Source organism: Schistocerca piceifrons, chromosome X, assembly GCF_021461385.2.
Source record: "Schistocerca piceifrons isolate TAMUIC-IGC-003096 chromosome X, iqSchPice1.1, whole genome shotgun sequence".
NCBI lineage: Eukaryota > Metazoa > Arthropoda > Insecta > Orthoptera > Acrididae > Schistocerca > Schistocerca piceifrons.
In genome coordinates this window covers 427,460,590-427,478,831 of record NC_060149.1, presented here as the reverse complement: position 1 = coordinate 427,478,831, position 18,242 = coordinate 427,460,590, and the positions used below count along the sequence as shown (strand labels likewise).

The window sequence follows — 18,242 nt, the reverse complement described above, 5'->3', positions numbered from 1 at the left end:
TTAAGTGTTTGTTTTTGCTTTATTAGTTACATATATTACTTCCTAACCACAGTTCACTCTGCCTTTTTCCTTGTTCCTTCCTCATTCCATCCTCCTTCCCTTTCTCTCACCCCTCACATTGTCTCTCCCCATTCTACCCACTCTTATTTGTGCTTTACTCTACACTTCTGCTTCTATTTTCTCCAACTCCAGTAAAGTAAAACTTTTGCTCCTGTTAAACTGGCTTACATACATATTTGGTTGGCCAGGTGTAATGGACACAGGCCGACCACATTCGTATCAACCAACATCACGTGAAGAGCAGCTTCATCAGAATGGTGTTCCTCCAGCAGATTCGTGGCGTCGCAGTCATCCTGACAGCCAGTTAGGTATGTATTGCATATCAGCTGTGTGGTTTTTCTTTTGTGAGATATTATGATTTGAGATACAGCTGGCTTGTTGAAGTTGTTTAAAATTGCTTGATAATTTGGTAGGTAAGTAAAACTGTCAGATTACTTGTGACAGAGATACCTTTTTAGATATTGATTCATTAGTCTGGTTGATTTTTTTCATTGAGCTGAAGGAATCTGTCATAAACAAATAACTACTGTCCACCATTCTGTGCAAGGACATTTGAAAGGCTGTAACCTTTAACAAAAAGCAATTCAGCAAACATGTGACTACAGGATAAGAAAATTCATCCAGAAATTTCCTCATATGCTGTGGTCTAGCCATTATTTGCTACATATATTTTCTCAGGACTGCAAGTGTTGCTTGATTAAGAGGAAAGTGTTTGAAAAGTTCAGAAGAAGAGGGTTGTGCTTGTGTGCCTGGTGTGGGGTTGGGTGTTGGTGGATTTAACTTGGGAAGCAAATCTGTACGAGGCCTTCTTGTGCACCCAAAATGGTTCCTCATAGAGGAGAAGGGTTGAAAGAAAAGCCATGTCAAAGCAGGAAACCATAAAATATTAAGAGGCTGAAGAGAATAAATTTCTGTTCAGGTAAAGCTGCTAAATCTTACTGTCTGCTGTTGTGAGTGAAATAATAGCAGTTGTGTTACAATGGTATTTGTATGAGGATGTGTACAAAAGTAATGCCCCTGAATGTAACATTCAAGATATTCATTCCTCATGTCTACTTGTTTGCAGAGCTCTGCTGCTGTAGGGCTCCAAATAGTAATTGGTAACATAACTATGTCAGTGTGTGAGGAACAGTGTGCTGTAGTTGATTTTCAAATTCAAAGAGTTCGTCAACCATGGAACACATACTCCTTCAACATGAAAATGCCAGACATACCTGATCACAGTGACATCTGCAACATTCCGACGCCTTGGATTCACTGTCATCGATCATCCTCCATCCAGTTCCGCCTTGACCCCATCCAATTTTCATGTTTTCAAAACTTCAAAAACACCTTTAAAGGCTTCACTTTGATAGTGATGAAGCAGTGCAAGCATAGATGAGGTTATGGCTCTGTCAACGAAGTCAAACATGCAAAGGGACGGTATCAACAAACTGCTCTCTGGTTGGGAGAAATGTGTTTGTCATCCAGGTGACTATGTTTAGAAATAAATATGTAGACATGAATAAATATGGAGAATATTAATAATATTTGTTTCATTTAAAAAGTGTTCACATGAAAAATTTGGAGGCATTACCTTTCAATATGCCATGGTACCTAATATCATTATATTTTGAAGTTAGGTATAGAGAGCTTGCATGCTACTGAAATTGATTTGATATGTGTCAAAGCACTCCTGCAAGGTCCCAGGGACTTATTATCTGATAGCGTTCAGTGAGCTCAACTGATAGTGAAAATTATAGCATTTTCTTAACAGCAACAGAGGTGGTGGGTTCACTTATATATCTTACAGTGAAGAGTGTTCCATGCCATGCATTTATTAGCAGTTTCTCTATTTTCAACCCTTCAACCTTGCAGTTAAAACTTGACTCATAAGATATTGGAGTTATGGATGGATAGAAAATACTAATTTTAAGTCATTTCCTGAGAATATGTCAGTATGTCAAGTATGGTGTATTGAACTTTGATTGAGACGCAACAATCGGTAAGGCACTCTGTAGAGTAGCCATACATGTTGCTTGCTGTTATAGAGATTTCTTTGTTAGAATGAGAGCTCTATCATGATGTTATTGGTTACAGACACTCAGGGTGGAGTTTTGAAGTAAAAAATTGTAAAAGTTCAAGTGCCAAATACAAATGTCTTGACTAACAATAATTGTTTTCTGAGTGGTTGCATTCTTCACAACAAACCTAAGCTTTATACATATAGTGGAAGAACAGAAACAAATTATGACTGCAAGAAGGAACTTTCTCTGTCTAGTACAGATGTAACATTGATACCAATGAAATTTGGCTTTTGTTACATTGGTGCATGATGCAGAATAACATAAACCAAGTTTCATTTGAGCCATTAATTAGTTTTGATATTGTGGCTGTTCAAAGTAGTAACACTGTGTGTGTTTGGTTCATGTGTCACGAAGAAATTATTGTTTTGGATGATTTACCACCTACAAAAATTCATGTAAAGATTTGTTAGGAATCTGCTGCTAAATTTTCAGCTGTTAAGAAAGAGGCAGCTAAATTCAGATGCAGCTATAGCTCTTTCGAATGTATCCTATGTGCAGAACTTCCCAGAACTGCAACATAGATGAAAACACCAAGAAAAGAAACTGCAAAATATGATACTGGATGACTGGCAGTTAAATCTGTGAGAGTTACCTGATACTGTAGGTATAACAGAAAAATTAAATGGTACATTTCACATGAAAGATTACTTAGAGATAGGTTTGTGCAACATGCATGCCACATTTGTTACATGCTGGCCAATAGTAATTGTAAAAATGAATAGCAATATTTTTGTATGTTGTAATGGATTTGCGGAATATTTCATGGGGGTGTGAAAGGGATTCCTCTTGTTGATTACCTTGTTAAGCATCCAATATTAATTGATGACAATTGTGCAAATTTTTTCTACCAACTTGATGAAAAAAAAAATCTGGTGTCTTCTGGATTGCAAACGGAAAAAAAATCCTCTGTAAGGATAATGAACCTTCCCTCGAAGGTGCTTTAACAGTGAGAACAATGAGGAATCTGAAGTGTGTGTTGTTGGAGCATCCCCATTTTTTGCCAGAAAATATTTATGATTTTAGTAAAGAGATTATGGCACCTGTAGATGGGTATTTTGAGCAGCCCTTTTAAAATTTTGCTTGCGGTGGGGAGGGGGGGACGACGACATTACATACAGTGCATTGACCTAAAAATTTAAAAGAAATTATGTATTCTGGCCATGGCTTCACAATTTTTGGCTACCATGAAGGAATATTTTCTTCTTGATTTCATGTTACTACAAGTGATTGCTGTGTGTAGTTGCTTGCTTAAACACACAACTTCTGTTTGGAGATGGACTGTGGCAACAAGCTGTTGACAGAAATCAGTGTGTCCTGAAAGTCCTAAATATTTACAGAAACTCAAATCTAAATTTAAAACATTTTTGGTAGCTTTCAACATATACTCCTTAACAAAACCCTTCATGAAAAATAATTTTTGTGCGATAGCTTTTCTAGAATTTCACTTTAACAAAAGTAGAACCTCTAAATTAGATGGATATCCAATATTCAAGAGCAAAGTACTGAAGAGGATCGTGAGGAAATACTACAGATTAGGCCATAAGATTTGTAGCAACAGGATTGTTATCTTTCGCTCAAACTTTGAACTTGTAAGATTCGTTTGCTATTGCTACAATGTCCGTATGAAATTGATGTGTTAATAAATGCTAATTTCCCAGACTATTCATCTAACCGTAAATTTTGTCGAATTGTTATGGTTACCTACAGTCTTGAAATGTTGAGTCTTCCCATTATGGAGTGATGATGGGGTGTAAATCCTAACAATATAATGATCACTTTTGTTCCAGGAAACATCAAAGTAGATTAGGACATTAATATTAAACTAAAAAATATCTTTGATAATCTGCATACAAAACCTAAAATAATTTGCTTTAATCTATTAATAAATGATTGGTTCCATAATAGCACTGACATGTCAGCTTTTTGCTTTTTCTTTTGTGTGTCTTGTTGTTATCTGTTTATCCGTAGGTGCAAATAATTTCATGCTTTTGTGTTGTTGCATGTTGTGTGATGTGTTGTATTTGTCTTGTAGAGCTACCTCCCCCTCTGCCCTCCTCTGCACCCCCACATAGGACATTTTTGTCAACTTCAGCTGGACGTGGAGAGATTCCCCAGGATCATTGGCAACAGGAGCACACAGGTTTCCACCACCAGGGTTAGTACACTTATTGGACCATATCCTGACCCCTGTATAAATTGTCCATGTGGTTCTTAGTGTTTACTGTCAATGTATAGTGTATTTTGAAAGCTTAAAGGTGTAATGAATGTACTAATTTTAAATCAGTATGTACTAATGTAATCAGTATCAGCTACAACTGACTGAAGCAGTAACAAGATTAAGTATTACATGACATCTCCCAGTTGTCTTAATAAACCTGGCGGCATTGTCTTGATTGAATCTGGTAATGAGGCAGAGCTGGTCATTCATGTTGATGGTATTTGTTTATGTATTTGTTATGTGTTAAGCATTGGTGAATACACAGCATGTTTCAGGACCTCACTGGTAAAATTTGAGAAAAAATTAGGTCACATATGGGAGATTATTTTCTGTTAAGAAACGTAATCTTTTTTCAACCCATCGCTCAGGAGTTGTGCATGTGATGCATGAGTGGGAGTCTGAGAAAGAGTTACAACAATTGTACACAAACTACTTTATATTCAGGACAAGTTTGAATGAATTTGTAACTAGTAGTCTAAAAGTCTGTCCTGGACAGAATGAGGTGGTATGATGGTTAAGACACAGGACGTACATTTTGAAGGAGTGGGATTCAAACCCACATCTGGCCTTCAGATTTAGATTTTCATAAAATCTCTAAATTGTTTGATACATATGCCAGGATGATTCCTTTTAAAAAGAGATTGCCCACTTTCCTTCCCCATCCATGTCCAATGTTTATCCAAAGTGTAATCATCTTGTTGCTGATGAAATGTGAAGTCGTAACTGTCCTGCATTAGAGTACTCTGTGCCTCATTTCATGCTCGATATGTTTGCAGTAATTATTACCAAAAAGTGTTGACCTGGACGGGATTCTGTTTTACATCATGAAATAAATCACTAACTTCAGAAATCAGCTCAGCTCTAATGGCAGTAGCTGCTACATAAACCACCCATTTGACACGCCTCAAATATAAAATCGAGAGGGTGTTAAAATTGGTGAGAACTAACTGCACAACACTCCCTGATTGGCATATACAAAGTTTCCCAAATTTAAAAGTTATCTGTGCATGTATAACAACTCTGAAATGCTCTCTATCATGTCGGAATCAGAGGTTGTTGGACACAGTATCCAGAAATCCATAAATGTTGTGCGTAGAATCTTGTGGAAAGCTGCTAGCAGAAATACAGGTATCCAGCATACAGCCTCCATTTAAACAATGTTTAACAGAAAGTAATCAGAAACTGCCAGTTCATCACCACCAAAGCAGTTATAATCTCATTAGTATGCAGTATCAGTTTTATTCCGGGACTCAGGAATAAAGTTGATGAACTACTCATTTGTATTGATGAAATGAATTCATCTAACCAAATTGACATAATCTGCCCCTCTGAACATCAAGTGATGACTGGTATAGATATGTTAGACATTTCAGGATTTAATGCAATCTTCCAGTAAACATTTACTGCAGTTAGTAATGTTGTCTTTCAATCTAACTCACACTGTCAACTTTCCAACTAGATCACTAAATCCTCAAGGACAGCCATTGATAACATTTTTATAGACAAATGAAATGAACAAAATAATATCATAAAACCTGTAATAAATGGACTTGTTTTAGTTGTAAATTCTAAGCAGATTATCAAGACCGCTAGATCGGAGTACAGGAGAGTAGTCACTCAACCAAAAATTGAGTGTTTTAGAAAACTGCTCAAAGATATGAACTGGAAAGATGTTTATAGTGCTCATGACATGAATGAACAATGTCAGTACCATGTTTGAAAACTGTTTTCCTCTAAAAGTTACTCAAATTAAACAGAAGTCTATAATAAAACCATGGAATACACAAGGAATAAAGATTTCCTGTAAGGCAAAAAGGAAAATGTATCTGTCGACCAAGACTAGCTCCAATGGTGATGATTTAGCTAAATACAAGGAATACTGTAAAATATTAACAAAAGTAATTCAGACATCTAAACAAATGCACTACGAGAAGAAGATAGCAATGTCAGGGAATAAAATAAAAACAATATGCGATATAGTGAAAGAGGAGACTGGTAGAATCAGAAAGGAACAGGAGCAAATAGCATTAAGGGTAGATGACATGTTAGTAACCGATGGGCATAGTGTGGCAAATCTATTTAACAAGTACTTTATATCTGTTGCTGATAGAATGGGATTGTCAGGATCAGTAAATAATGCCTTTGAATATCTGAAACTAGCCTTTACAAATAGCTTCAGGTACATGAGTATGTCACTCACTTCACCAAAAGAAATAACTTTCATAATAAAATCTTTAAAAACAAAGCATTCTAGTGGTTACGATGAAATATCAACAAAGTTAATTAAGGCATGTTCTTGTGAATTTAGTACAATTTTAAGTTACTTGTGTAACCAGTCAATTATAACTGGGACATTTCCTGACTGGCTAAAATATGCAGATGTTAAGCCTCTATTCAAGAAAGGGGATAAAGAGATACCACCGAACTACAGACCAATTTCACTTTTGCCAGCATTCTCAAAAATTTTAGAAAAAGTAATGTACAGGCAGCTTCTCAACTGTCTGACCACAAATAACATATTATCAAGAACACAGTTTGGATTTCTGAAGGGTTCTGATATCAAGAAGGCTATTTACACCTGCAGTGAAAATGTACTTAATTAATTAAATAACAAATTACAATCAGCAGGTATTTTCTGTGATTTGTCAAAGGCATTTGATTGTGTGAACCACATCCTTTGAAATAAATTAGAATTCTATGGTATCACAGGCAGTGCTGCAAAATGGTTCAAGTCATACCTCACGAACAGGAAACAAAGGGTGTCAGTGCAAGGGACTAGTGAATTAAGTCATCAGTCATCATCAGAATGGGAAGAAATTACATGTGGAGTCCCACAAGGATCCATCTTAGGGCCATTGCTTTTTCTCGTGTACATTAATGATCTCTCATCAGTTACACTGCCAGAAGCAGAGTTCGTTTTGTTTGCAGATGACACAAGTATTGCAATAAATAGCATGTCGAGTGTAGTTCTAGAAAGATCTGCTAATGATATTTTCATGGATATTAATAAATAGTTTAAAGCCAACTCACTGACACTAAACTTTGAAAAGACTCACTATATACAAATCAGAACCTGTAAGAAGTTTCCATCCAGCATATGCATAAAGTATGAAGTAGAGCAGATAGAAAAGGTAGATAGTTTTAAATTCCTGGGATTGCAACTTGATAATAAATTCAGTTGGGAGGAGCACACCACAGAACTGCAGAAACGCCTTAACAAATCTGTATTTGCAATTCAAGTGTTAGCAGACATAGATGACTTAAAAATGAAAAAGCTTGCATACTTTGCCTACTTCCATTCCATAATGTCATATGGTATGATATTTTGAGGTAACTCTTCAAGTCAAACAAAAGTTTTCAGAGTCCAAAAGTGTGTAATACGTATTATTTGTGGAGTAAATTCACAGATGTCCTGCAGAAATCTCTTCAAAGAACTGGGTATACTAACTACTGCCTCTCAGTATATTTATTCCTTAATGACATTTGTCCTAAATAATATATCTCTTGTTCCAACACACAGCTCAGTTCATACATACAACACCAGGAACAAAAATTATGTGCACAAGGACTTAAAAGCACTTACTTTAGTTCAAAAAGGGGTCCACTACTCAGGAACACTTATCTTCAGTAATTTGCCAGCAAACATATAAAAATGTAGTTGCAAATAAAGATCAGTTTAAAAGGAGCCTGAAAGACTTACTAGTGGCCAACTCCTTCTACTCCATTGATGAATTTTTTAATAGAAACTAATGATGTATTGTATATATTCGTACAATACTGTATTGTATATATTCGTACTATTAGTATTGTTATTTCAGCTTAAAAAATGACATGTTCCACATCCACGAGGATCTCCTCAGCACGGATCTATGGAACGAAAAACTAATCTAATCCAGAAATTCCATAAATATTGTCATAGATTCTATGGAAAGTTGCTAGGAGAAGTACAAGACCTGGAAGACTTTTAACCACTATTCCTGCATACACATTCATGGGAAAACTTTTTCGTGAAATCTAACAGCAATGTGTGTTAATTCTCATAGTTCCATAAGTGACTTCAATTGTTACTATAATTTGCTTGTGTGAGATAGGCCTTATATGTGTGTAAGGCAGTGTCAGTAGTGTTTCCATGAAGAAAGCACTACACAAATTCAATATTAGGTGCCAAGTTAAGGGATGTCCTATTGAATGCAGCTTTTGAAGGTAGCACAGTTATTGTAGGTTATAGTATTGCAATACCCTTCGAACAGCTAATGATGTGTGATGGTACCATGTTCAACAACACACACATTGCTAAACCTCTCTGTAATATAATCCTAAAAACCTTGTGTTTGTACTTCACACATTGCATCACTCGGCCACTATAATGATCAGTACCAAGAACCCTGGTATGTCAGTGGCATCTAAAATCTTTCAGTATTACTGTGATTTGAAAGTCTCTGCATAGGTAATTGATATTGTTGTCAATTTTTTTACTATAACACAGATATATGCCACAGAGCATAAAGAATTCATAGCCTACAATAGATCCACAAACTCATGTGTAAACAACTATTATTAGTAATGTAACCTGAAGGCTTAAAAGGAGGCCAACTAACTAACTAAATAACTTATTTACATACTTACTGATTAACTATGTAATCACAAAGTGGTTACAGTCCACTGCATACTATGGCCAATATGCTTCATTCATGTGCATAACTGACAATCAGTGGCTTTGAAAGGATGTGTTCCCTAATAAAAAGTGCCCCCATGTGTGACCTATTGTCCCTTACAGTTTGCCATTGAGATCCTGAAACCCTGTACAAATTCTATAAACATATTTTAATAAATGTGGAGGATTCGCATATTAGAGATTGATCATTTTTGCATGAGGTATTCAGTATTACCACTCAGCAACAAATTCCCCTGATATAAGAATGAATGAAAATATGACTACAGATATTTCTATTATAATACCAGTAAATTATTTTGCCCTGTAAGCTGATGAGTCTATTATTTATTTTCCTTGTCCTTGATCATAACGTCTGCCGTGGTCATCCACATGTGCGCAAATATATCACTAAAGATGTTTAATGATAACTTGAAATGAAGTAATAATTCATCTGAAGTTTTGAGTATTTGTGAACTTTGTTATAGAAAGTTACATAATAAACAAAGACCGTGACGGATCGTCAGTATACATTCTGAGTGTTCACAGATTTTTAAATACAGACAATTTTGAGAGTGTGAAATTAATAGCATCAGCTGTAGAACAGTTATGCTTATCAACAAGTTTATCCAGCTACACCCACTGTCAATAATTATAATAACAACAACAACAACAACAGTAGTAGTAGCAGTAGTGGTTGTTGTTGTTGTTGTTGTTGTAGTAATAATAATAATAATAATAATAATAATAATAATAATAATATGCATAACTTATATGACAAAAGAAAGAATTGTTTTCATGAATTTTGTTGTTTTGTACATAATTAAGTACAGCTTAGGCCAATAAAGAAATAATTTGTAAGCTTTCACAACTCTCCAGTTTGCATTTTTGTGTAAGAGGGAGTTTTCATGATTTTCCATTTTTTCAGACAAATGTACAAGATCCCTAACAGATGTATTAGTTCATGAATTTACTTCTGGGCTGAAAATCAGATATTCTCATGCTGCACCCACACAATTTGTGCTAACTGTACACTTCCGTGTTAAATGTTCGCCAATAGTCACACTTATTTGATTTCATAACTCTGTCAATCAAAGGATCTGTTCTTGGAGGCCCTAGTTCTTCTGCAGATAACTTTTCCTGGTAATCTACTTTTCTGTTCCCAGAGTGAGATTTTCGCTCTGCAGCAGTGTGTGCACTGATATGAAATTTCCTGGCAGATTAAAGCTGTGTGCTGGACCGAGATTTGAACTTGGGACCTTTGCCTTTCATGGGAAAGTGCTCTACCGACTGAGCTACCCAAGCACAACTCACGACCATTCCTCAAAGCTATATTTTTGCGTTAGCATTTAAAATAGATTCAACGTAGTTCAGGTTTACGCTGCACATGAAAACCGATTTTTGCACAGTAAACAACCAACTCCAAACACAAAGTGCCATTTGTGGAAATGATTAAATTCGAGTAGTAATGTCTACCAACATGGTCACTTGACTAGAATACAAATCAGGTGCTGAGATCCATAAGGGCCTAAAGCACACTGCTGTTGATCCCACATTTAAGTGAATATCAGAGAAACCAGTAAGACAGCTTGTCATGACTTTTCGTATATACAATGTGGGCCTACTGCACATATAAACCTGACTCACCATAATTTCAACTGATTTCAGAAGCATGAATAAATGCTACAGTCTAACAGTCGACAGTGATATACTTTAGGCCCTTATGATTCTCAGCGCCTCAAATGGATTACCATGTGATAAAATTCATAACTTAGTATACTGTAACTCATTCAGAAACCCACAAAATAGGTTTACTGTCAGTACAACTTTAACATATGCTGATGTCCAATCTAATTTTACTACAGTATATAGTGAGTGAATTAGCATATCTTGCGAGTGTGCTGTCATCTAGCAGAATGTATGCCAAGCAAACAGGGATAGAACTGTGCCGGTGTGCTACCACCTGCTGGCACTGACGTAAACTTCTAGTTGAGTAGTGACAAGGGCTAGCTGTTCATGCCATGAACTGTGCACATTATGTTATCAAATCCATATGTATTTGGCCCATAAGGCAATTACATCATGTGAGTTTGCACATATCCGAAAGCTCCTTAAAACATGCACAAATGAAGGTGTGCTTGCGACCCTGATGCCAAGTTTCACGGAGTCTAGAGGAGCAGTAGCGCGGAAGATTTACGTACTGTATCTTTCAGGTGCAGCATCTGTGTTATGTTTAACAGCATTCAAAGAAAAATAATCAATAAATCCACAAGGTATTGAAAGTAAGTGTGTTCACATGCTCTTGTGCTCTTACACAGCAGCCACCATTGAATAAAGGTTAAACTGAATGAGGTATCGAAGCTTTCTGTTTTTATTTCTGTTGAAACATACTGGCAGATTAAAACTGTGTGCCAGACTGGGCCTCAAACCTGGGATTTTTGCCTGTATACCTCAATTGTTGGATGTTTGTGTTAACAATGTGTATCATTTGTTGTTGTTGTTGTTGCATTTTCACATAGCTGTCAAAGTACGTGTTGTAATTTACTTTTAGTATGGTTGTATGTTGGCTCCTATTTTGTGTTTTTCCTACCCATTATGATGTACTAAATTTATGCTCATTGATATTGCCAGAGAGAGAGAGAGAGAGAGAGAGAGAGAGAGAGAGAGAGAGAGAGAGAGAGAGAGATTGAGTTGTTGCGTTTACTCCTTAAATCATTTGTATACCACGAAGAATACTTTATCATATTTATACTGTCTAAATATTTTGCTCACTAAATCCTTCATGCAAATATACCACAATAGCTCTTCTGATGGGCCTTCAGCATTATTAGCTATTTCATATATATCTTCAATTCTCAATCAATCAACAACTGTTTGTGTCCTTTTATCTTTGATTACAGTTTTCGGATGCATTGTATGTGTACTAGCTCCAAGAGATATGTGAGTGCAGACTTTCTCAGCATATTCCAATGATAAAATCTTCTTGAGTGATCAGCTCAGTGGTGGCGATGTCTTGTTGCAATGTTTCAATGAGTTTTATACTTGTCATCTACAGGTGAAGAAGAGTCAGGGTGCTGTGTGCCACTTATGTATATAGTCGCTGGACTGCTGACTTCTTCTGTGGCTGGGCCAAACATATGCTTCTGGAAGAGGGCAGTGCACCGGTGGTTTGGGCACGAAGGCCCAGTGTCTGTCCGTTCTGTCTGCGAACACTGCTGCCTTCATAATAGACCATTCTTGTTTTAGTGTTGCAATTGCAGAATCCCACACTGTGCTGAATTGAACCTCGATATCCCAGATTATTAGGTTGTTGTTGGGACATATTTCTATCACCTTTTTGACAATCGAGTGTCAGAATGTGTTGGCACTGCAGTTATTCAAAATCGAAGTTGTGTTCCTGACATGGAGAGAGCTGGATGTGCCAACAGTTTCTGTGCTGTCGAAAGGCCTAAATGTTGCTCCAGTTTGAATAACAATACTGAAACATGACATCATCAGCAGTGTCAAGCAAGTCGTTTGTGGACACCCATTGGAGGCCACTGGAAAAGTGAGAAGGGAGACGTGCACAGCCCCTGAAAAAGTAAGAATACTGAAGAACATCATTTCAGCAGTGGAACACAGGGCACTATGGGCGCTACTGTCCCTACATGATGACAAGGATATAGTGGTCTTCGCAGCATACAAAGGTAATGTAACTGTGTTACTGAAGTCAGAAGATTACAGGCAGAAGATTGACACTTTATTGCAAGATCTGGCATTCAACAACTGGGGAAGGATGCAACAACATATATGGCATGGAAGACAATCGATCTGCTCAGGAATTCAGGACTGAACAGGATCACCTTCAGATGACTTTAAGCCAGGGTACCAGCGCCACCACAACTGTATGCCCTTCCAAAAATACTCAAGAAGGGAGTTCCACTGCAGCCCGTAATAAACGCCATAAACTTGCTGACATATGGGACAGCCAAACATCTAGCACAGCTGCTAACATCTCTCATGGGTCACTGTCCACACCACGTTGAGAACTCAACAGAATTTGTGAAAGTGCTCCAAGGATTACTTGTGGATGAGGAGGAGTCACTAGTCAGCATTTATATTGCATCACGTTTCACCAGTGTACCACTGGAAGATTCCTTAGTTTTACTTGAGGACCAGTTTGATGAGGACAGTCAAAATCTTTTGATATGTACTAGCCATCGCCTTTTTCAGATGTGGTGGAAAATCCTATGAGCAAATAGATAGGGTTGCTATGGGTACCCCATTAGCTCCAGGTATGGCTAATCTATACATGAGACACTTAAAGGATGTAGTACTCAATACTGCCTGCCTAGAACCAAAGGAATTCTACAGATATGTAAATGACATATTTGTGGTGTGGCCAAAGGCAGAGTGAACTTGTAAGAGTTCCTGTGTCATCACAGTGATATACACAACAGCATCAAATTCACTATGATGACAGAAGAGAATCTAAGCCTACTCTTCTTAGATATTTTGTCAAGAGAAGACTGGACGCCACATTGAGACACTTGCTCTGCAGGAAAAAGACTCACACAGACCTTTTCCTTAATGCTCTGAGTTGCTACAACCCAACACAATGCAACTCGAAAGTAACCATGTCAGTACATAGAGCCAGGCCCATCTGCAACAGGAAGAGGTTGCCTGCAGGAAACTTGGCACCAATAAGATGTGCCTTACAGACTGAGAAGAGGGGGGAGGACAAACTACCAGAAGAAGAACCAAAACATGTGGCATTCTGGCCATATGCAGGCACAGACAGCCAAGATCATGAGAATAATGGGGAAGCGTCAAATGAAGACCATTGTTCATGCAACGTGGAAAATTAAGAACACGCTTTGCTTGACCAAAGACTGGTTAGGGCTGGGTATTTACAGTATTGAGTCAAATGTAGGATGCAGTACATCAGATGGACATGATGATGTACCTCATAACACTGTACGGAACACATTAGCAGCGTTCAACGAGGGCAGACAGACAAGTCCACAGTGGCAGAGTATAGAATCAGTGGGGAACACACCTTTGATTTTGAATGACTGAAGAAGCTATGAAACACTAACAGATTCTGGGATGCAGTTGTCAAAGAGGTGACAGAAATAGGTCTGCCCAACAACCTAATAAACCAGGATAGTGGGTTTCAACTCAGCACAATGTGAAATTCTGCAGATGTGAAAATATGACAGAAAAACTCTGTTCTGAAGGTGTCATTATCTGTGGACAGCATGTACAGACATTGGGACTCGACGCCCACACCACAACTGCACCTTGTTCCCCCACCACGAGCTGCACTGCATTCCCCAACCACAGGTGAGGCACACTCTTCAGGAAGCACGCGATTGGCCTGGCTGCAGAAGAGGTCAGCAGTCCAATGGCTATATAAGGAACTCGGAACACACCATTCCATCACTTCATCTCAAGATAATGGGTATGAAACTCCCTGAAACAATGCGACAAGACGAGGCCACCACTTGGCTGATCATGTGAGAGAAGATATTATTAGCTTCAAGAGAATTATAGTAAGTTTCAAATTGACCACATATTCCTTAACAGTTCAGAATTCCCCCTTGAACAATTTTCTGATGGCAGTAATTCATGTGGAACAAAGAATTTTATGATTGAATGGTATTCCAGTTTGTCCATTTGAACGACATGTACTGCATGACAGCTATAAAATGCAGATCAAATTGGCACTTCAAACAGCACAACATGCTAAAAAGTTTTGTATATCAGTGTCATTTCTCTGCAAGGCTGTTTAATTTTTGCCTTCTACTCATACAGTTAATATTTCAATCTCTGCTTGTCACCTCATACTATACTAGTTTGTAGCTGACCTCTGACTCTCTCTGTCAGTGAAAACTATATTTTGTTACTAGTGGCATTTCTGAATATAAGACTCAATGCCTTCCCTCTCCTAAGACCACCCAACTTCATTACTGAAAGATGCTAATGTTAAACACAATTGTTTCAGATATACATGATCATATCAGAATTTTATTTCATATGTCTTTTCTGTTTCTTGTAATTCAGTAAAACATTACATTGTTGATACATACTCATTTTGACAATTCAGGTACATTAAAAACTTTATTTTTAGAGATAGATGATTGAGTAGTCTTATGAGAGTAAATAGTATATAATATCAAGTTGACATCCCTTTATCAAACTCTGTCTAAGATGACAAGATTAATGACTTAACTATGTTTCAATATAATAATTTATTACCTGACAGTCACTTAAACTGGCAATATGTCCATTTTTAAAGAAATGTGTTCAGTTGTGGCTCTGCTCAGGAGGATGTCATCAGGAGAAACGAAAGTGGCATTCTACGGATTGGAGTGTGGAATTTCAGATCCCTTAATTGGGGCATTAGGTTAGAAAATTGGAAAAGTGAAATGGATGGTGGTGGTTGTTGGGATGTTTAAGGGGGACTAAAAGTGAAATGGATAGGTTGAAGTTAGATAGAGTGTAAATAAGTGAAGTTTGGTGGCAGGAGGAACGGGAGTTCTGGTCAGGTGGTACAGGATTATAAATACAAAGTCAAACAGGGTAATGCAGACGTGGGTTTAGTAATGAATAGAAAATAGTAATGCGGGTAAGAAACTATGAACAGCATAGTGAATGCATAATCATAGCAAAGGTATACACAAAGCCCACACCTACCACAGTAGTAAAAGTTTACATGCCAACTTGCTCCACAGATGAAGAGGAGGCTGAAGATATGTATGATGAGGTAAAAGAAATTATTCGGGTAGTTGAAGGAGATGAAAATTCAATTGTTATGGCGGACTGAAATTCAATAATAGGAAAAGAAAGAGAAGGAAAAATAGTAGGTGAATGTGTACTTGGGGAAAGGAATGAAAGAGGAAGCTGCCTGGTAGAGTTTTGCACAGGGCATAATTTTATCATTGCTAACAGTTGGTTTAAGAACCATAAAGGAGGTTGTATACATGAAAGAGATCTGGAGACACTGGAAGGTTTCAGATTAATTATATAATGTGTAAATAGAGATTTAGGAACCAGATTCAGATGTGGACTCTGGCCATAATTTATTGATTATGAACTGTAGATTAAAATTGAAGACATTGGAAAAAGGTAGGAAATTAAGGAGATGAGACCTGGAAAAGTTGAAAGAACCAGAGGTTGTTGAGAGCTTCAGGACGGAGCATCAGGCAAAGGTTGGCTAGAACAACAGAAAGGAATACGATAGAAGGTGAATTGGTAGCTTTAACAGATGAAATAGTGAAGGAAGCAGAAGATCAAATAGGTAAAAAGACAAGGACTAGTATGAATCCGTGGATAACATAAGAGATACTGACTTTAATTGATGAAAGGAGAAAATTATGCAGCAAATAAAGCAGGTGAAAGGGAATACAAGCATCTAAAAAAAGAGATCGACAGGAAGTGCAAAATTGCTAAGCAGGAATGACTAGAGGACAAGTGTAAGGATTTAGAAGCATATTTCCCTAGAGGAAAGATATATACCACCTACAGGAAAATTAAAGATACCTTTGGGCAAAAGAGAAGCACCTGTATGAATATCAAGAGCTCAGATGGTAAACCAGTCCCAAGCAAATAAGAGCGAGCTGAAAGGTGGAAGGAGTATACAGAGGATCTATACAAGGGAGATGAACTTGAAAGCAATATTATAGAAATGGAAGAGGGCGTAGAAGAGAATGAGATGGGAGATAGGAGGCTGCGAGAAGAATTCGACAAGGCTCTGAAAGATCTAAATTGAAACACGGCCCTGGTAGTAGACAACATACTGTCAGAGCTACTGATAGCCTTAAGAAAGCCAGCCATGACAAAACTCCCCCATCTGGTGTGCAAGATGTTTGAGACAGTCAAAATACCCTCAGGCTTCAAGGAGAATGTAGTAATTCCAATTCCAAAGAAAGCAGTTACTGACAGGTGTGAAAACTACTGATCTATCAGTTTAATAAGTCATGGTTGCAAGATACTAACAAGAGTTCTGTACAGATGAATGGAAAAACTGGTAGAAGCAGACCTCAGGGAAGATCAATTTAGATTTCGGAGAAATATAGGAACACGTGAGTCAATACTGACTCTACGACTTACCTTAGAAGACAGGTTAAGGAAAGGCAAACCTACATTTATAGCATTTGTAGCCTTGTAGAAAGCTTTTGACAGTGTTGACTGGAATACTCTCTTTGAAATCCTGAAGGTAGCAGCGGTAAAATACAGGGAATGAAAGGATGTTTACAACTTGTACAGTAACCAAAGGGCAGTAATAAGAGTCAAAGGGCATGAAAGGGAAGCAGTGGGTAAGAAGGGAGTGAGACAGGGCTGTAGCCTATCCCCAATGCTATTCAATGTGTACATTGAACAAGGAGTAAAGGAAACCAAAGAAAAATTTGGAGTAGGGCTTAAAGTTCAGGGAGAAGAAATACAAGTGTTGAGGTTTGCCAATGACATTGCAATTCTGTCAGAGACAGCAAAGAACTCGGAAGAGCAATTGAACAGAATGGACACTGTTTTGAAAGGAGGGTATAAGATGATCATCAACAAAAGCAAAATCAGGTGATGCTAAGGGAATCAGATTAGGAAACAAGTCACCTAAAGTAGTAGAAGAGTTTTGTTATTGCACAAAAAAATAAATGATGATGACTGAAGTACAGAGGATATAAAATGTAGACTGGCAATGGCAAGAAAAGCATTTCTGAAGAAGAGAAAGCTGTTGACATCAAATGTAGATTTAAGTGTTAGGAAATCTTTTTTGAAGGTATTTGTCTGTGGTGTAGCCACGTAAGGAGGTGAAACGTGGATGATCAACAGTTTAGATAAAAAGAGAATAGAAGCTGTCGAAATGTGGTGCTACAGAAGAATGCTGAAGATTAGATGGGTCGATCATGTAACTAATGAGGATGTACTGAGTAGAACTGGGGAAATTTGTGGCACAATTTGACCAAAGGAAGGGATCTGTTGGTAGGGCACATTCTGAGGCATCAAGGGATCACCAATTTAGTATTGGAGGGCAGTGTGAGGGGTAAAAATTGTAGAGGGAGACAAAGAGATGAATACAGTAAGCAGCAGAAAGATGTAGGTTGCAGCAGTTATTCGGAGATGAAGAGGCTCTCACAGGATAGAGTAGCATGGAATGGAGAGCTGCATCAAAAAAGTCTTCAGACTGAAGACCACAAAAAGAAGTCGCTCTCCTGAAGAAATATATGCCCAGTAATATCAGTAGCATCTAACTTGAATATGATGATGT

The 18,242-nt window shown here is 37.6% G+C and overlaps 1 protein-coding gene across 1 annotated transcript in view; it reads left to right on the top strand.

Annotated features, from left to right (window-relative positions):
* LOC124722947 (spectrin beta chain, non-erythrocytic 2) overlaps positions 1-18,242 on the top strand; it is a 315,201-nt gene that overhangs the window by 284,996 nt on the left and 11,963 nt on the right. Inside the window, exons 65-66 of the mRNA XM_047248111.1 lie at positions 249-368; positions 4,159-4,281. Of these exons, the coding sequence (XP_047104067.1) occupies positions 249-368; positions 4,159-4,281 (243 nt within the window). The remainder of the gene's footprint in view (positions 1-248; positions 369-4,158; positions 4,282-18,242) is intronic.